General features: G+C 37.7%; 1 protein-coding gene across 2 annotated transcripts; it reads right to left on the bottom strand.

Moving 5' to 3' along the window:
* Nucleotides 1–1,585: 1,585 nt before the first annotated feature.
* On the bottom strand, nt 1,586–9,346 carry LOC113068351 (ubiquitin-conjugating enzyme E2 E1-like). Of its 2 annotated transcripts, none has more exons than XR_003279523.1 (3): nt 9,122–9,346; nt 7,585–7,725; nt 1,586–1,763 (listed from the first exon to the last, which is right to left on the bottom strand). XR_003279523.1 is itself a non-coding variant. In XM_026241075.1 (3 exons), the coding sequence occupies exons 1-3, from the start codon at nt 7,820–7,822 to the stop codon at nt 1,660–1,662; spliced, it is 240 nt and encodes a 79-aa protein (XP_026096860.1). In that variant the 5' UTR covers nt 7,823–7,953; the 3' UTR covers nt 1,586–1,659. The 2 variants fall into 2 exon arrangements, 1 of the variants encoding a protein (XP_026096860.1); XM_026241075.1 differs by lacking the exon at nt 9,122–9,346 and adding an exon at nt 7,794–7,953 and having other exon boundaries at nt 7,585–7,691.
* Nucleotides 9,347–21,109: the final 11,763 nt, after the last annotated feature.

The following is a 21,109-nucleotide window of genomic DNA, read 5'->3' as shown; positions in this document are numbered from 1 at the left end:
TACTAACAAGCCACAGAGCAGCATTCACAAGACTACAGTGTTACTTAGCCGTGTGTGAGGTTTTCTGAAGGAAAGTACAGCAGCTGTGGTCATTACCAGCACAAATAAAATCTCTCTACTAACAGTAAACAATAAAACCCTTTCAGTCAATCGATTGCTCATTAGAAAATGAACTAATTGAGCATTTTACAAATCAACTGTCTCTGATTCTGTGGTGAGCAGCAAACCAACCAAACCAATAAAACAGATCAGAATTAGGAGTTCAGATTAAACTTTTTTTTGAAAAAAAATAAATAAATCTGAACTGGATCTATTAAGCAAATCTCACCAAGGAATAATCGACTCATTACACCACTTCTTAAAACAAGTTCGATTTTTTTTTTCAGGGTGATTTTTAGGATCTTTAAGATTTTGTATGTGTGTGGCCACATTAAGAACTACCAAATGACATTAAATGTTACTAATCAAAATTACACACACACACACACACACACACACACACACACACACACACACACACACACACACACACACACACACAGATAGCTAGATGACTGGGTCAGAGCAACACCAAAATTGCAGGTCTTGTGGGGTGTTCGGTTTCTATCAAAAGTGGACCAAGAAAGGAACCGTTGTGAACCAGCGCCAGGGTCACGTATTTAAATATTATAATAAAAAGAAAACCGATAGAATAAAAAAAATAAAATAGAACAAGCTAGTTAGAGGTCTTTATACACACACTTGCATAAAAGGAAAAAAAAAAAAAAATTAGAAAGGTAGTTAGATTTTTTTTTAAAGAATAGAATTAGAATAGTGAGTGATAAAGTTAGAGGGTCAAATAAAGATGGAAGAGATGCGTTTTAAGCCGATTCTTGAAGATGGCTAAGGACTCAGCTGCTCGGATTGAGTTGGGGAGGTCATTCCACCAGAAGGGAACATTTAATTTAAAAGTCTGTAAAAGTGACTTTGTGCTTCTTTGGGATGAACAATCAAGCGATGTTCACTTGCAGAACGCAAGCTTCTAGACGGCACATAAGTCTGAAGTAACACATTTAGGTAAATGGGTGCAGAGCCAGTGGTAGTTTTGTAGGCAAACATCAATGCCTTGAATTTTATGCGAGCAGCTATTGGAAGCCAGTGCAAATTGATAAACCGAGGTGCGACGTGTATTATTTTTGGCTCATTAAAAATTAATCTTGCTGCCATGTTCTGAATTAATTGTAAAGATTTGATAGAGCTGGCTGGAAGACCTGCCAAGAGGGCATTGCAATAGTCCAGCCACAGAACAAGAGTTTGAACAAGGAGTTGTGCAGCACGTTCCCAAAGAAAAGGATTGATCTTCTTAAAGTTGGTTGTGATGGGACGGGGTCAGAATACGCAGTGAATTAGTCTGTTGTGTACAGGGCTGCATGGCCACAGACCAGTCAGAGCATCTGAAGAGGACACCCTTTCATGCCTCGGCGGGTCAGGTCCGTTTTGGCAGCAAAAGGGGGACAGACACAATATTAGAAAGATAGTCATTACATTATGTCTGATCGGTATATATATAAATATATCTTGTAATATTAGATTAAAGTTTTATCAGTGACCAAAGTACACTTCAGATTTTTTTGTAAATCAATAAAAGCATATAATGAATGTGCTTTAACAGAGTCGAGGTCAGAGTCTGTGGCACGGCGTTTGGTCCACTGTTGCACGTTTATCCTGGTGCTGTGCTCCATCAGTCAGTGACTCTGAGGCGATGCTTCCTACCAGAGTATCAGCTGTAAGGAAAAGAGACAGCTGAGTTAGTCCCATAAAAACAGAAACTCACCGTAGATCTTGCAATTTTTAGCGGATAGGCTGTGTGCATCCTGAATACACGCTCATTTGGTCATAATGTGGTAAAGGAAAGTGTCAGGACTTCAGACGGGTTCATTTTATTTTACCAGATGATCTCATTGAGATTTAAAACCTCTTTTTCAAGAAAGACCTGGCCAAAATGGCAGCATTTTAAACGGCACATAATTACGCATGATAACCAAACATATACACAACAAGATACATTTAAACAATATCCTCAGATACATAAACATCCAACTACTTAAAAGTACAATTTAACCATAGTTAAACCATAGGTTTAAAACAATTTGATTATTTTAAAAACAGTGACAACAATTGATGGCATCTATTTCCAAGACTTTCATGCATTGCTTAAATTCACCAATAGAAATCAGAGTTTGCAATTGCAATTTAGACTGTAATGTGTTCCAAGTGGATGGGGCTGCTTTACTAAAATTCTTCTTACAAAGCTCTGTACGAACTGTAGGTACAGATAACAAGTACATATTACCAGAGCGTAAATTATAAGAACTAACATTACGTGACGTATAGGAGCAAAGATAAGATGGAAGCATATCCAGCATAGACTTATAAATAAAAGACAAACATTTATCAGGCGCATTTCTATATAGCAAATCACCATAATCAAGTACAGGAAGGAAAGTGGCAGCAACTAATCTTCTTCTAGTTTTCCAAGAAAAACCGGCTTGGTTTCTAAAATAAAATCCTATTTTTAATTTGAGCTTTTGTACCAGTTTATCAATGTGCAACTTAAAAGAAAGCTGATCATCAATTAATATACCCAGATATTTATACAATTTAACTTGTTCGATCTGCTCACCACGTATAGTAAAAACACTTTGTAAATGGTCCAAAGACTTCTTAGATTTTGAGTAAAGCATAATCTTAGTTCAACATTCAAAACTAGTTTAAGCTGATGCAGTTGTTACTGGACAAGGTTAAGAGCAGATTGTAAATAAGAAAAAGCTTGGTGTAAAGTCGCAACCTCACAATAAATAACGGTATAGTCAGCATAAATATGGAAATGAGCCTGAGAAATGCCGTCACCAAAGTTATTAATATAAATAGTAAGTCAAATTGGACCCAAGACTGATCCTTGCGGTACTCCACAAGATACACTCAGAGTTTCTGATTTGGAATTTTCAAAATATACACACTGAGTTCTATCTGCCAAGTAGTTAGTAAACCAATCAACAGTATGGTCAGAAAAACCAATATTTCGTAGCTTTTCCAACAAAAGGCAATGGTCCACTGTATCAAATGCTAAATCTATAAAAAGAGCTACACAAGTGTTCTTGCGGTCCATTGCCTCACTAATGTCATTAATGACCTTCATTGCAGCAGTAGTACTATGCTGCCTTCGAAATCCAAACAAAATCTGAATGGAAACCAAATAGTTTTTTAACTGATCAACAACCAATGTTTCTAACACTTTAGCTAAAATCTGTATTTTGGAAATTGGTCTATAATTATCCAAACACACGGAATCTCCTCCCTTTAAAAGAGGGAGTACATATGCCGATTTCCAAGTTCTTGGTATCTCATTGTTAACCAGCGTTTGATTGAAAATAATTGCAATTGGTTCAGCAATAAAATCAGCAGCTATTTGCAAAAAATAAGGCTCTAAAGTATCAGGACCAGGAGATTTACTAGGGTCCAGAGCAATAGGAGCGGTTTTCACATCAGCGACGGAGAAAGGCTTTAGACAAAAGGGCTCTTTACTTGCCACCGTTTTCTCGGGCGGAACTGACGAATTAAAACAGTTTGTTAAAGTTGATTTGTTTGCAAGGGGTTGACGTTCAAACAAGGAACCTGCTTCCACAAAGTGCTTATTAAAGCACTCTCAAATTGCAGACTTTTCTGATGTGACGGTTTTATCCTTAAAAATACATGGAGGTAATTCATTATGACAATTTGTGGTACATCCTGATTTCAGGACTTTCCAGAATATCCGGGGACTGTTTAGATTCTTCATTGTAGCTGCTAAATAAAAATCTGATTTTGCCTTCTTAATAAGAAATGTACAACGATTACACAACTGTCTAAAACTGAGCCAGTCTAAATCTGTCCCGGACTGCCTGGCTTTAGCCCAGGCTTGGTTTCTCTGCCGAAGACGACTAGCCAGCTCCGGAGTAAACCACGCATTGTCACGTCCCTTTACTCTTAACCTCTGAAAGGGAGCATGCTTGTCCACAATACTAATAAAACCTTCATAAAAATATTTCCACGCTAGCTCCACCTTGTCAATAAGTACAATTCTGTCCCACTCAAAACAAGACAAATCATGCAAAAATGCTTGCTCACAAAAGTGCCTCAAGTTTCTTTTAAAATTATTCTAGGTTTAGTCTTAGGCAGTTTTGTATTTCTTACTGCTGCAATGACACAGTGATCACTCAAATCGTTTGCGAACACCCCTACATCTGAAAATTTGTGAGATGGGTTTGTCAAAAACAAATCAATAAGAGTGGATTTGTTAGGATTTCTTGTATTAAATCTAGTGGGACTATTTATTATCGGTGTAAGATTTAAACCATTACAGTAATTTTTAAAATCATCACACAGAGAGGATAACCAGTCCCAATTTAAATCTCCCACTAAAACGGTGTCAATGTAATCAAGTTAATTTAAAAATTCCATTAAATTTGGCAAAGCATCAACAACCGCAGAAGGGGGTCTGTAACAGCCAATAACATTAAATCTTGAAACAGCCAAAAGGTCAGTATATTAATGCTAAGATCTCAAATTGTTTAACAATAGATTTAGAAAATAAGATCCTGGTGTTAAATTCAGTCTTAACATAAATTGCAACCCCACCCCCCTTATTTAAACGATCACAACGGAAAACTCTAGCCATTAATCATAATGTCCTTATCTAAAATAGATTTTTTTTAGCCAGGTTTCGGAAATTACTACAACATCTGCATTTGAGTAGCCCATATCCTGACCAAATCCATTTCTAGCAACAAACTACAAGCACTTAAGTGAATAAAACCCAGACCAGACCTGGATTTAAAGTCTTCAGGAGTACTAAGGCTATTAATACTAGGGCCAGGATTAGGATGTACATTTCCCAAGATCAACAATAAAATAAAAAAGGCACTGCCTTTCGAGGCATATAACGAGAATCATAAGCATTAGTAAAAATGATATTTAGGACAATAAAGCAGTTCTTATAGTCCGACAGAACAGAGCCAGTAGTCACAAGGAATAAGTGGTGTAATTTCTCAGAAAAAACGAGATCCGAGGAGGTTCCTCCAGATGAGATGTAAAAGTCTATCCATAGGCCTACCTTTTGAGAGCAAACCACTGGTGTCTTTTTATTTCCGGTGTAGCCCACCACGATCAGCACAAAAAAGGCTACTGTTAAAAACGCCATTCAGGAGCGATACGCCTCTTCACGTCCCCCAAAAATTCTGTGATGTTGCAATCAAATTCCACGAATGGGAGAACCACAACAAGCAATGTAATGTATAGCCCAACAAGGCAGTGCAAGATTGTTCCACGCGGATCCGTAGAGGGCCACATAGAGCCAAAACCCCACTCCCGTCACCAGCGAGGAAATTCCACAGCTCCGTTCAAAGGAAGCATTCCACCTGTCGATGCCCCACAACTGCCCAGAGGAGTCCACCGATCCAGGCCCAAGCAAAGTAGGAGTAGGCTGCCCAAACGAACTCTACCACAGAGAGCAATCAGAAAAGTACCATGCAATTCTTCTGCAATCGGTACGGATTTCAAAATTCATAACAAAAAACTAAAACTTCACTCAAACATTCAATTATGACTCTAAACAAACGCTCGTGCGGTCATGGATGCTGCCATCTTGAATTAATGGTCGTTCCTGCACAGATACACACGCAGCAGCTTGTAACTCATGCAGGGTCAAGAAAAAATTTAAAGCGAACGATAAGTTTAATGCATTTAGTAGTGAATTGTTTTTTTTACCCATTTTAAATCAGTGCAGAGGAGTATTTTGTAAAAAATTTCAACTGCCTTCACTTAAACAGTTGCACCACAATTCAGTTCTGTTGTCTGTTCCATAGAGAAAAGACTTTTAAAAGGGTTAAAATTGCAGAACACTGAAAGTAAAACAAAGGCCTTTAAAAACTTAATGAGAAGCAAAGACCTTAAGCCACTTTAAACTAAAACTCTGTAAGAACTCAGTTTTGGCCAGATTTAGTTAAATGAAACAAGGCTGTGGCATTTAAGTATTTCAGGGCCATAAAGCCAACTACTACATTTACATATGGGTCTGGAAGTTAGTTATAAAATGCCTTTGAAAGGCAGTAGTCCAAAACTGACATTGATCAGAGCTTGTGTGTCGAAGTATCTTTTGTTTAAACGCCATGCCTTTATTTCCTAAATCTACAGAAAAGCAAAATTCACTCATGGCACAGACTTCAGGACCCTCTAACAGACTACAAAAGTCATTACAGAAATACTTCTTGTATAACTTGTCAGCAGTGCAGCAACATATGGCCTCATCAGCTCATCTGTATTAGACCAAGCAAGACTTGTCACCGCTCTTACATAGAATGGCTCTTTAGTTGGTTTTATTACTTCTCATTTTAAGTTGCTTTGGATAAAAGCATCTGCTAAGTGGAAAATCATGACACAGAGACCCCAAATAAAGTCACAGTACTTGTGATGCATTACTCGATTTCATCTGGAGACTCAACTTTTTCCTAAAATATCTTGATAAAAAGGGAACAATGGCGTTGTGCAAAGCATGATGATGCCACATTTCCCCGAAATTTAGCGATTCGCGGTTAAAAAAAAAAAAAAAGTGGAAGGGGTCAAAGAAGCTCCAAAGAGCTCAATGGAGAATTTGATCTAATTTGAATGCATAACTGCTAGTTTCTTTTGTAGCTCGATGACCTTGCTCATTAGTGGAATCAAAATTAGCACTGAGCTCATGTTTAGAGATGTCTGAGACATAATGCCACAGATGCATTCATCAGCCTCTACACTACAAGTGCATGCTCAGGCGAACGTAGCCAAAAAAAGAAAGTGAATCTTGAGTTTTATGGCTTGAACAAGTACTAACAGCACTGTAAACCCTATTTAATAGAGCATTTAGAACTTCCTGCTCAACATGTAGTACAAAATCAAAAACCAAGTTCTACTAAGTCACTTAAAACAATGCTATAGATTCTTAAATTTGAGGTCTGTTAATTTGTTAGACAACCAGATATTTTGGGTGAATACAGTGTAATTCTAACATGGTCATAAAACAGTATTTTGATTGTAAGAAACTAAAGACCACTGCATGCATCAAGATCTGGGCTTAAAAAAAAAAAAAAAAAAACGACAAGCCCCCCCACAATGCACTCTGGGATTACCAGTGATACATTTTTGCACTGTAGTCATGTGCGTGCACTAGAAAGTAATCACTAACGCCTCAGATTTAAACAAAAAAGTTTTAGGGCTTTTTACTTAAAGGTTTCAAAGAACCAATGCGTGTTTTCTGTAAAAGCCATGCCTTTATTCCCTTTACCTAAAATAAAACTAATAGAATATTTACTTAGAATCACACAGACGGCTCAGACATTAGGAACAAGTGATGTGTGCAGTTTCATACATGAGCATGAGGCGGCTGTATCGATGCCCACACCTGTAACTGCTCTGCTGTCGTCTCGGTCAAACAGCTGGAGCTCCAACATACTGACAAACACTGGAGCTCCAGCCCACGACCAGCTAACAAGCACCTACCAACATCTCAGACGAGCCAGAGCCATGTCTTACCTGGGTTACAGTCTGTGAGTAGAGAGCAGATGGACAGCAGCACTTTGGAGATGGTGAGCACCGGGCTCCAGTTGTCCTTCAGGATGTCCAGACAGATCACACCCTGACTGTTGATGTTGCAGTGGTAGATTCAAACATCACCTAAACACAACAGAATAGCTGATGTGAACAGAAGAATGTGTATTAACTAGTGATTAGAATGCAGAAACCTGTTCAAGGTAACACTGAAAACATTCATTTTAAAAGTGGGGCATGTGGCAGGCCTTTTCCTCAAATGAATGAGTGATGTAAATGCAGTAAAACTTTCAGCCAATGTAACAGTAAAAACAAAACACACCACCAAAAGTCAATAACTAATAAAAACACTGGGACAGCAATGGCTTAAATACACAGACACTAATGGGTGTAACAAGACACAGGTGAGAACAATCAATGAGCCATTAGGAACTCACAGGAAACAGGAACTGAACTAGACGACAAACTAAAAGTCCAACAAGGAGCCCAAACACAGGACATTAGTGTCCTTCTTGTCTTGACTCATAATGCCACATTTTTTTATTTGATGCCATTTTAACAATTAATTTCAACTTTTAAATGCTTTTCTTATGAAATACATAGTTCTGGTCCTGGATGTTTACTGGTCAGCCATTATATGGTCTAGTGCAGGGGTTCTACGTTTGTTGCACAGACAACTGTATTTTTCAGAGATATAAATATCACAGGATGTCTCATAAAAAAACAGAATTCATGTTCTAGTGAAAGGATGTCACATAATGAATTTGCATGGCATTAATGTTGTTTAACTGGTGGCATTTAAAATAAATAATTAAATAATTATATGGGTTAGTTTCTCTGAAAACACACAGAGAAATACCAAATGCATTAATATAAATGTAAATTGCACATGCTAGAGAGGCATCAAGGTCAGTGATAAAATCATAACAATTTTCTGCCCATTTCCTCAGCAGGCATATAGATTCAGATCATGTTTGGTGAAGGAAATCATCTTTAAGTGTTGCTGAATAAGCCCTAACAAATTCTGTATCGAGTCATCGTCTCTTCATTATCTAGTCATTATCTCTCATTAAATCACACATCTCCCCCCACACACTTCTCACATGCTCTCTTGAATGTGTTTTTTAGGGCCACACAAGATGTTAACACTAACAGCTAACTAGCAGTGAGTGAAAGTGAAAGCTGTGCTGAGTGACGACCCATCTTTCTGTCTAGAGAGTTTACTAATGTAAAGTCAAGACTTCTTTCAGACCATTATAAGCCTTAGGCTTTAATACGTGATTTTTTTATTTATTTTTTGGGATACTAAAAATATACTATCATATCTTCCACACACAATCAATTATATTGAAGTCAGTCTGCCAAAACAGCTTGTGGAATGTGCAGCTTGTGGCAGTCGTGGCCTAATGGTTAGAGAGTCAGACTTGTGACCCAAAGGTCATAACTGGATCTTTCTGTGAAAACAGCATATTTCTCCAATCAGTTAGATGACTTACACCAGTCTCTAAACGCTCATATTCACCTGCCTTTACTTTTGACTGCAGTGCTCGCATCTGACAATGAAGTCCAGACCAGAAGATCAAAAGTGTGAGCCTCAGGAACCATGCACACAAAACAAGTTCATTTCCTGGAGATCTATAGAAATGCCAATATCGCAACACAACGAACCGACTGGTCAGCTGGCAGTTTGTCCACAGACACACATCGAGAGAATCAGAAACAGAGAAACAGGAAATGTAGGCAGCAACCTTCGCTCCAGTTTGTGTGCAGACAGGAAGTGTCAGAAAGGATTTCCTCCTCATCATCAGCTTTTCTGTTTAAAAGCTTCATTTTTTCAAGAGATTAGCAAACATCTCACATTTTCAGTTTAAAGCAAATAATCTGTGAATTGTGATACACCCCTGAGCAGATCATGTGAAAAGAGAAAAAAATACTTATTTTAAGCATTTTAAATCAATTTGGCTCAACATTTGAGAGGCACATGGCTCAGTGTGAACAGATGTGATGCTTCTGTGTGTCACATGTGTTATATATGAGAGAGACTTACAACACACAGATGATATGAGTGAGAGGAAAATAAGCACAGCTAAAGATGCAGAGAGAGAGGGGGTGAAAACCAGACACACGCAGGGCCCTATCTTGCACCCAGCGCAATTGACTTTGTACACCGACGCATGTGTCATTCCTATTTTTCACCCGCGCAAAGCGCGCTTTTCCCTCCACAGAAGCACGTCGCTAAACTAGTGAATGAACTTGCGCTCCCTGGGCGGTTCAGCGCAAAAAAGGAGGCGTGTTCCGGCGCAAACAATCCCTGGTGCTATTTTGCTGTTCCATTAAACAATTGCGCCACTGACCAGAAAAAACCTAGTCTAAAGTCAGTGGCGCGTTGCGCGCTGTTCATTATGCTATTTTAAGGGTGCATGCTTGACCATAATGTATATAGCGTGCACAACGCGCATACACTTTGCTCATATAATCTACACAGATTTTTATTAAGATTCATAAATTGTTACACTAAAAAAATATTAACACTTGAGATGACGGAAATCATTGTGGTGTGCCACGAAGATGTGAAAAAATAGGCATAAATCTAGCTTACAAATTATTCAGGCTAATTGTAGTAATTAAGGATCAGACCTGTTTGAGGTCATATATGTATATAAGGACATCTGACAAATTGGTTTGTCCGTCAAGAACCAGGAAAAAAAATAGATGAAACAGTTGTGGCTATTTCCTCCCACGCATGTTTAACCGACGCTATTTTGGGTGGGTTTCTCCCATCCCCATACAACACAACTTCTCTGTCTTTCACTGCTCTTACAAGAACATCAGTCTCCTGGCTGTGAACCGCTCCTGGCGTGCGCCTGGTAAATACGCCATAATAATAGCAATCCATAATGGAACTTGCGCACCTGCTTTTAAAGGGAATGTTGGATGATGCTTTGGGCCGGGTTTCCCGATAACGATGTATCTTAGCTCTTAAGAGCGTTTTCTACGTGCAAACTTACGAACGCTCGCAGCAATTCCACGAGCGTTTCCCAAAAATGCACTTAACATGAACGCGCGAGAACGCGCTCTACGTGCTACTTAGGAGTCGCCGTCCATTCGCGAAGTGCTAAAATGTAACCTTATATGGAATCGTATTCTGAACGTTTAACCTAATAATTGTCATCTGTTTTGGATTACCAATCAATACAATCAAGTCTATATAAAGCACCTACATACAGGCGGAGACACTGACAAAATGGCTGAAAAAAAAAAAAAAAAAAAAAGATACCTTTCAAAAGGATGAAATTAATGTCCTCTTAGAGGAGATAGAGAAAAACAAAGATGTGTTTTTTTTTCATCTTGTTTTCCCCTTTTTATTTATTTCATTTATAAATTCATGTAAACAATAAACGAGTACAATAAAGTGTACAATAAAGTACAATCAAAATATTATTATATTACTGGCGTTGCAGTGTGTTAAATCTAGATAAAAGTGTAATCTGCCGGTTGTCCTGCAGGTGTCCTCATAAATCTGTCTTCTTACAATGCACTTGGGGATGTACGATTACTCCAGAGCACTCGTAGATCTACGAAGATTTTCAAGTGCTACTTAAGCTACGATGCTTTTGGGAAACAGACCGTAATATTAAGATCAATCGTACGATCGTTTTTACGATCAACTTAGGCTTACGATGCTTTTGGGAAACGCAGCCCTGATTGGTTTATTTCACGTTACGCCCAAACCACACCTATGAATAATGAAGCTACTTCAGACCAACCCATTTTAGATTTGCGCCGGGCGCAAGAGCCATTTATCCCGCCGGGAAAATAGCAACAGCGCCGAGACCCGCCCACAAACTTACTTGCGCTTCGCGCTTTGACACTTGCGTTTCAGATCGTTAAAATAGGGCCCGCAGTCTTTTAAACCCATGGAAAATGAAACATTAATAAATATACAGATTACATATGAGTGAATGTGTGCATAAGTTAAAGGTCCCCAAAAGTGCCTTGAAACACGCAGCATTATTCTATGTGGTGACGTATTTTCAGCTGAAACAGGAAGAGAGGGCGGGGCATATTGAACAGCCCCGTCCCTTTAAAAAAATAGGCAATAGTGTTTTGCTTATGTCTGCTCTGGCCAGAGCTGGTAAGCTCAGTAAAACCACATTTGACAGCACATTTTCCATATGAATCTCTTTGTAAAACAGGCTGTGTAGTTGTAAAAGTTTATAATATATGCCGGCACGCGCAAAGCCAGACTGTGTGCGCTGCCGGAGTTTGCGTGAAACAAGGTGAAACCAGACCTCATTTAAACCAATCAAAAGCTTATTTACACTGTCTGAATCGTTCCCTATTACATACACGGTGCACTACGAGCTATTCACTGTACAGGAAATACAACACTATGAACAAGTGTCTGATCTTAGCCGTCTATTTATAGTGCAGGGGGCGGGTGCTACGGATTCTAGAGAGCATTTGATTGGTCAGAAGATTTGATGAGAAGATGAAGTACGATGTGGCGGAAGTGACGAACAGCAAGCTTTTAATGCTTATACCTTCTAAATGTGAATTGTGTCGCTGTTTTGGAGCACACTGCCTTTTAGATAACCTTAACACTAACATATCGATACTAACACCCAAATTCTTCAATTTTGATTTCACAGGGACTTTAAGGCCTTGGTTTTGGATGTTTATTTCTGATTTAAGTCTGCAGGTCTTTCTAACAATTTTTAAGAAAACAAATGAATCAAAATAATAAAATAAAAATGCATACAAACAGACTTTTGAATGTCCTGTCTTGAATGTCCTATGACCTCTATGAATAATAATATTTACTGAATAATGCTTCAATAGACACTGTGTCTATGGCCCCAAATACTGTACCACATTTTCAGACTATTTACATTATTGACAGTACTGCACTGTATAGATGCAGACCCTTGTAATTGCTTGTCCAATTCTGCCACTTCTGAGAGGTGGTCGTGGGGCAGAACCTGATTTTACCAAGTGAGACATCTTCCTGGGACAACATCTTTGTTTTCCCTGGAACAACATTTGATTAACCAATCAGATTTGAAGAACCAGTTTATAGATTTTGTGAAGTTTACGCTTAAAACACTGTTTGGTGCTTGTATATCAGTGTCATTCATCTATCATTTCCTCTGATTTTAGGGATTACTCATGATTAGGGTTAGGTTTAGGTGTAGGGATATGGTCAAGAATATATTTTTGGAGTAAAATGTTGTTACAGGGTCAACAAAATATGTTGACCTAGGACACATCTGACTCCGCAAACTCGTGCGGTCGTGGGCCTCGTTTTAGAGGTGTGGGGGAACGTGGTAGAGGACAAGGCCACGGACCAAGACAGGTTTCACCATGCCCAAAGGTTTTTCCCAAGATGTTTAACTGATGAAAACATCCATTGTGATGTAGATGAGAACCTGTGGCCAAATCCACAACACAGAGTCGATGGCAATGTAGCAGTACAGTAATCACTCCTGTTTTGTTTCTTACAGTACAGGCAAGCAAGTTGAGGAACACTGCATTTGATGTTTTACAGTACTGTCTTTTCTCTTCTATTTCATAGCTAATTATATTTGCTTTGATTCAAGTAACCCTATGGTGTGATTGTACTGTAGTGTTTTGCATCAATATATTACAAACTTTGTTCAATGATTCCACTGTGTCTGTAGTACTCTCTCTACTACTGCAGTACTTTTACAGAGATGTATTTACTGTACATGTAGTACCTTAATGAAACCTGTATCACCTATTTTGTTCTACAATATTTAATGATTGACAGTGAAACTATCGGTTGCTTGTGTGTGGGTGATCTATAGTTATGTTTCAATGGTATTTCACAGTAAATTTGTGTTTTGAACCAATGATTGTGCAAGTGCAAGATTTCTTTAAAGATGTGAATGCGCAAGGCAATGTTTTGAACATTAGACAGCCTGTGTTACAAGTGATAAACGTTTTGAGTTTTGAAAAATGACATCAAGGTTCTAAATATAGAAGCAAAGTGATTGTAAAAAACCGATTTATACACCAATGCAACTTATCCGTGTCTTTTCTCTTTCAATAAAACCATTTTGACCTGGTGTGACTTATAGTCAGATGGGACTTCTTTTCTGGCTGTGATCACAGCAAATCAGTGCAATCTAGGCTTTACAAAGATATCTTTGATTCAGATATCGCAGCTGTGTACAGTACTGCTGTTTCTGATCCATATCCATTTCCCTACAGCTTTACTCGAAGTGTGAGCTGACTGTCACCAGTCCAGAGCCTTCTGTTGTCGAGAAGACGGCCAGAGTCAGTGTGGTTCAGCTCGGCCCGTGCCAGATCAGTAACGTCGCTCACTTTGTGTCCTGACACATCCAGACTCATGGGAATCAGCAACAGCCGTCCTCGTGCTCAGTTACACACAGCCATTAGCTTCAGTTAAAACCACATTCATATTATAAAGCACGTGAGAGATGAAGAGAGATTGCATTCCACTAACAGGTGGGTTAAATGGCAAGAGTTCAGTGAAGAGACACACAAAAGGCACATTAAGAATTAACATCTCACTCGATCGACGCCCGCTGAGACAGTTACACAGGGATTGTCAGTCTGCTACAGAGAAGAGGCTTTGTCCTGTCAGCGGCTGGTTTGAAACACCTGAATCTGCTGATTTTATCATGAGCCATGGAGACACAAGCATAGCACCGGGTGCTTTCACAGTGGTCACGCCAAGCAGGGGATTGGTGCCCTTCACAGTTCCCTTCACTTGACTGAATGTGTTCATCTGAATGCCCTGCGAACACACACTTGGCCCTCACCAGGGTTTGAGGATGAGTGAAGTCTGGGGTGGCATTAAGAGTTAAAGTGTTATAAACTGTAAACTTTAAAAGGGACTGATATGTAGATGTTTGTGAAAGATGTTTTCTCTGTTTTGGGGAGATGGACATGATTAAATTAGACATTATTACATACAAATTTGTTAACACTTCATTATAGGTTGGGGGAGGGTTGTTATTATTCAACAATACTTATATATTTTCATTAGAAATCATTGCTGATAAGAACTTTGTGTAGTGCTCATATGAATGAAATAGCATGACTTTTTGATATTTCTGTAAGCTACTTGTTCAACAGATCTCTGTGTTACTGTGATACTGATTTGATTGCGGATACAGTTTCTTGCAGATAACATCATGATGATCATTGTGTTTGTCTGATGAATGTGTTTTGCCGTCAGCAATAATGTGCCTGCTCTCTCTGGGCTGGTTTTGATTGTCATCAGTTTAAGTGTCGGTGATGTGTTGAGAGGTATTGCTAACCAACAAATATAAAATAAACCAAAATAAGTTAAAATCTTTTGTTTTAGAATAAGAAAAATATATCGCTAACCCTAAATGGCAACTTCCCACTTGATTAAAATCATAAAGTGGAAAAGAAACAAAACCAAAGCCCAATGCTTATAATAAATGGATCTGGCATGATCAATCTGGGCAAACCATCTTTCAATTACACATAAGTGGTTGCAATCGATTTATTTTAGCTATTTTTAAATAAACTAAGTTGATTAACTTTGAGCTAATTTTTTAATTTAAATGTAGCTAAAATAAATGGATTGCAACCACTTACCATGAAAAGATTTAGTAAATTCAATGAATAATTTTTTTTCAGTGTACAGACACTTACAGGCGGACCTTTAAAGCACTAATCAGTCATTCAGAGAATTTGACATTTTATTTCTGAATATGAAACATTTAATGAGGTCTGGACCACACAGCTGGCTACGGCCATGAACACACGAACCCAAAGTTTCTCTTCAGTCACCCACTGCAGTCTGTGAAGCATGTCAGCACTGATGTTACTCTGCTCTTTACTATTGACACCTCTGCTGATCTACACACACACACACGCACACACACACACACAGGAAACAGGCTGACCCAGTGAGTCAGATAAAGTGTGTGTGTGTGTGTGTGTGAGTGTGTGTGTGGGTGGGTGCTAAATGTAGGTTATTAGGCATAACAAATGACTGAAAGGATTCAGCAGTGAGTCTGTGAGGGATGTTTGAGAAAACAGTTTATCATGAATCACCATCAGTATGTGTGAGCTCAGAAGGAAAGACACAGATGTGTAGAGATGATTTCATTCTGATAGTGAGCTCAGATAACCACAGCTCAAATGTATGTTTAGTTCTCAAGAGTCAAATATATATTTATAATGTTTAATTAAGGGGTAAATTTAACATCTGAGTTAATCTACAGTCATTATTGTTAATAAACATTATATAAAAAACACAGAAGTTTATGGCATATTCTAATTTAGTTTAAAGACTAAAAACCACATAAAAACATAATAACATAAACATAATAACATTTTAGAATTGCAGAAGTTTGTCAGTGAATTGAAGACAGAATTTTTAGCTGGAAATCATTTCGGTGGCACACTCTGTATAAAGGTCCCAGATCAAATACAATTTTCAAGGTTCACAAATTTTAGTCGGTTAAAAATATATTTTGGAAAGAAGTTTTGTCAGCTGAACAATTGGCATGTTCTTAGAGTTCAAAAGAAAAATTCATCCTCATTTTAATTTGTGTCAAATAAATATGCTACTCTGCTTAATGTCTATTCTGACAAAAACTCCCCTTTAGGCAGGTATTAAATTTGAAAACCATTTCTTTAAACATGTTTGTGCCAGTGGTGTAATTCTGATTGCTGAAAGAAAACAAAAAGGAATCTAAAGTTTCGGGGAAAACAGCAAGAAGACTACCTTACCATTTTAATAATTTATTGATAAACTAAAAAGTTTTGACGTTAATGACGTATAATGGTAATCTCTGCAGTGGACGCACAATATACCCGTTTAATACGGATTACATAATATGAGAATATTTCTATTTGAATTGGTTCATTATTAAAACATTTTGTGTTTAACAGATATATTTTTGACGTGCTCAAGTTCACCGGGACCAAGACAACAGAAATAGTGTCCTGTTTGGTTTCATTATTTTACAGCCCAAAACGTTTTGTTGTTATTGTGAGTGCACAAACAAATGTAGACCTTTAACAGAATCAAACAATGTAATCATAATTTTCTGAATGACCAAAAACGCTTGAAAATGCACTCATTTAGTATAGACATTATAGTCTACACATAATATTGAATGGATTCCTCATTTTAAGATGGGGCACCCCAAAATATAATACTGGTATATTAGTATATATATAAACCATATATATACTGGTTTGTGCATTCCCTCTATATTTCATTTGTGTGTGTGTGTGTGTGTGTGTGTGTGTGTGTGTGTGCTTTTTAAAGCCAAATTTTATATTTATATAATTAAATAATATGGCTAAGGACTATGTATTGTCCTCACCAATACAGTGAAACAACCGTTTGAGTGTGCAAATGTTTGTGTGGGCTTTGATTTGCAGTGTGAACTGCTGTGAAACAAAATAATGTGCACACCACAACTTGACTGATAAAGTTTCTGATAAAGTGTGTGTTTGTGTGTGTGTGAGAGAGAGAGAGAGCGAGAGAGAAAGAGAGACATGAATAGAAAACTGTGGTTAGTAAAGTGAAACACTTTCATGACCCACTATCACAGAAAGCATTCCTAAATAGGGAAAAAATAGGGAGCGTATGCATTTTTAGATGCAGATTAATAACACAGTGAAATTTAGAGAGACAGAGAAACATGATGCGGTCCCAGCACTGAGCCTTGACTTCTGATTGTCTTCTTTCTGTTTGAATTTAACAGAGCCCTTCACTCCACATGTGTGTCTTCTACAGCTCCTCCGAACACTCTTTGCTCATTATTTGAGCTGCTTTAATCTGTTAACTGTCACCCGTCCGCTCTGTGGGACGCCTACATTTACTTCACTATATTACAATTAAATCTAATCTAATCTTGACAAACTATATATCGTTGGAAAGGTCTAAGACTCCCAAATATATATTTTACCAATACCTTTTGTTAAAAATGATGTAGGAAAAGTAATCGATTAATGTATGACAATAGTGCACATCAATATCATGTTACGAAATATTTTCTTTCATGAATTATACAAATGTAAGTTTGGATTGTGCAATACAAAGTCAGTGTTCAAAAATATGAGTGACAGTTAATGGGTTAAAATGGTTAGTTTGCTCAAAAATGAATAATCGCAATTGAATGTAGTGAGATTGATTATGGGAAACAAAGGGAAATTGGCATAAGCGTCACATTTGAGCATGATTGAGATTTAAGAGCCACTGCAAGCAGAGCAGTTTTTAAGGAATAACAGTTTGAATTTTGATTTGTTCTTCATACAAAGCTATCAAATGACTTCTCTTGACTCATAAAGAGTCTTACAGACTATTGGATTAAGAAAGAAAGAAAGAAAAAAAGAAAGACAGAAGGAAAGAAAGACATTCTTGATTTTGATTGATCTTGAACAACATTGGAGTGAATAAAATGTTCACTTCTGGTTTCCATTCCTTCCGTTCGACTGTTGTAAAGGTAAACAGATTGGTGTCTATTTTTATTGATGAATGCTGGCAGACATTCCTCCTCTAGGAATAATCTGAATGGATTTGAGGATTGGCTGTGGGATGAGAAAGAGTACAATCCATTTGGGTCAACAGACAAGAAAGTAATGCTGATTCGAGAATTTCTGATGCATTTAAAGTATGGTTTAGCGTAAAATTACTTAAGTTTGATATAATATATTTTTTTTTGTATTGATGAAAGCCCTTTTTCACCTGGATGTAAATGTGCTCAGAAATAAAGTAAGGCAAAAGGACACAATAAATGAAGTTACTGTCTTCCAACAGAAAGAACGACTCTGAACAGCTGAAATTAATTGTTAGTCATTCGAATCCCACTTTTGTGACATCTACACGTCACGGGGTAAAACATTTGACCCGCCCCCAAATACTGTAGCTTGATTGTGTGGGCAACATCATGTCAAGAAGACGCTGTGAAAGTAAATTAGTTTTATTTGCACTTCTGAATGAAGAGGCTGCAAAGAATCGGTGGCTAAAATTCATTTTCTCCCCCACGTTACCACAGCAGTACAACCCCAATCTTTTTTTGTGTCACTTTCATTTTACTGACAACTGTTTCTCTGATCTCAGGGATTCACAAAACACTTGCTCTTGAAAGATGTCTCAGTACACAGTTTATTTGGAGCAGCTGACTCCACTGAATCACAGTCTGTAAGTATGATAAAAATAGATGCATGCGTGAAAACCTATTGTAGGAGACTCACAAAACAATATTAGGAACCTGAAAACTGACATAGGCACTTTAAATACCGACAGATGCACACAATAAACTTTACTTACTGTCAATTACAGTAAAAGATTACTGTACTGTTCACGAATAACAGACTCATTCACAGATCTGCCTTTATTTCTGATGATCAGAGCCATGCTGAATTCATGCAGTAATCACCAACACACACAATGATTAAATGTTTAAATCATCTAAACCAACAACATGTATGTTAGACCCTATACCATCTAAGCTCCTAAAAGAGGTGCTTCCAGAAATCATAGATCCTCTTCTGACTATTATTAATTCCTCATTGTCATTAGGATATGTCCCCAAAACCTTCAAACTGGCTGTTATTAAGCATCTCATTAAAAAACCACAACTTGACCCCAAAGTTAATTATAGACCTCAAATCTCCCTTTTCTGTCCAAGATACTAGAAAAGGTGGTATCCTCTCAATTATATTCCTTCTTAGAGAAAAATGGTACATATGAGGATTTCCAGTCAGGATTTAGACCGTATCATAGTACTGAGACTGCTCTCCTTAGAGTTACAAATGATCTGCTCTTATCATCTGATCGTGGGTGTATCTCTCTATTAGTTTTATTGGATCTTAGTGCTGCGTTTGAGACAATTGACCACAACATTCTTTTGCATAGACTTGAACACTTTATTGGCATCAGTGGAAGTACATTAGCATGGTTTAAATCATACTTATATGGCCGCCATCAGTTCGTAGCAGTGAATGAAGATGTATCATATATCGAACACAAGTGCAGAATGGAGTACCTCAAGGCTCAGTACTAGGGCCGCTACTCTTCACGCTTTATATGTTACCCTTGGGAGATATAATCAGGAAACATGGTGTTAGCTTTCACTGTTATGCTGATGATACTCAGCTCTATATTTCTTCACGGCCCGGTGAAACACACCAACTTGAAAAACTAATGAAATGCATAGTCGATATAAAAAACTGGATGACGAGTAATTTCTTTCTGCTAAATTCTGAAAAAAAACAGAGGTGTTAATTATAGGACCTAAAAACTCTGCTTGTAATAACCTAGAACACTGTCTAAGACTTGATGGTTGCTCTGTCAATTCTTCGTCATCAGTTAGGAACCTAGGTGTGGTACTTGATCGCAATCTTTCCTTAGAAAGCCACGTTTCTAGCATTTGTAAAACTGAATTTTTCCATCTCAAAAATATATCTAAATTACGGCCTATGCTCTCAATGTCAAATGCAGAAATGTTAATCCATGCATTTATGACCTCAAGGTTAGATTATTTTAATGCTTTATTGGGTGGTTGTTCTGCACGCTTGGTAAACAAACTACAGCTAGTCCAAAATGCAGCAGCAAGAGTTCTTACTAGAACCAGGAAGTATGACCATATTAGCCCGGTCCTGTCATCGCTGCACTGGCTCCCTATCAAACATCGTATAGATATTAAAATATTGCTTATTACTTATAAAGCCCTGAACGGTTTAGCACCTCAGTATTTGAATGAGCTCTTTTTACATTATAATCCTCTACGACGCTACGTTCTTAGAACTCAGGCAATTTGATAATACCTAGAATACCGGAACCGGGAAAACTTGTATGTATTTTGTTTAAAGCGCTATATAAATAAAGGTGACTTTACTTGACTTATGATTAGTTTCAGCTTGTTTCTACACTTGATATAAACTGTTGAGAATCACTAGACTCACAGGACTCACCGGCTGTATGCTGATGACGGTCTACTGAGTGTTCTGCCTTGTTTTTGAAGTCCAGTGTTCATCCAGCTAACTTTGTTTCAAGAACCGCAATCCTTTGTAGAAGTTTGCAGCAGTTCATGCAATAAGTGGATTCAACAGGAGGCATTTTCTTTCCATTCTGTTTGAATGTGGGCAGCTGTGTTTTCCCTTTTCTGGAATGTAAGCTGCTGGCAGTGGGAGGCAAAGTCTTCTTTTTTGTGGTATTATTTCGGTCGGTTTTTACCTAAACATAACAACTACCTTATAGCTAATAATAATCATAAAATTAGGAGTTTATTGAGTGAAAACTATTAGCTAACAGTGGATATGTGTTCTCTATTATAAAGTGTTGCCAAATTCCATTTATGCTACTTTTTTTTACAGTTTTTCTCAATTGCTTAAACACTATAACAAGGCTTAGGATTTAAAATTTCAAAACTATAATATAACTATAACTTTTATCAAAAAGCACAACCATTTCTTTAAACTACTACTACTACTATGGAAGAAGAAGAAGAAGAAGAAGAGGCTG

The sequence above is a fragment of the Carassius auratus genome, linkage group LG44F (genome assembly GCF_003368295.1).
Source record: "Carassius auratus strain Wakin linkage group LG44F, ASM336829v1, whole genome shotgun sequence".
In the NCBI taxonomy this organism is placed as follows: Eukaryota; Metazoa; Chordata; class Actinopteri; order Cypriniformes; family Cyprinidae; genus Carassius; species Carassius auratus.
The sequence above is the reverse complement of the archived record's forward strand: the minus strand, read 5'-3'. Positions and strand labels throughout refer to the sequence as shown.

What these genes read in the sequence shown, in the direction of transcription:
- LOC113068351 (XM_026241075.1), bottom strand. Translation starts at nt 7,822, where the DNA reads ATGAATGTTTTCAGTGTTACCTTGAACAG. An exon ending in TTCAGTGTTACCTTGAACAG is followed by an intron (nt 7,692 to 7,793) that starts GTTTCTGCATTC and finishes CAACATCAACAG; the next exon opens with TCAGGGTGTGATCTGTCTGG. An exon ending in ACTCACAGACTGTAACCCAG is followed by an intron (nt 1,764 to 7,584) that starts GTAAGACATGGC and finishes TTTTCCTTACAG; the next exon opens with CTGATACTCTGGTAGGAAGC.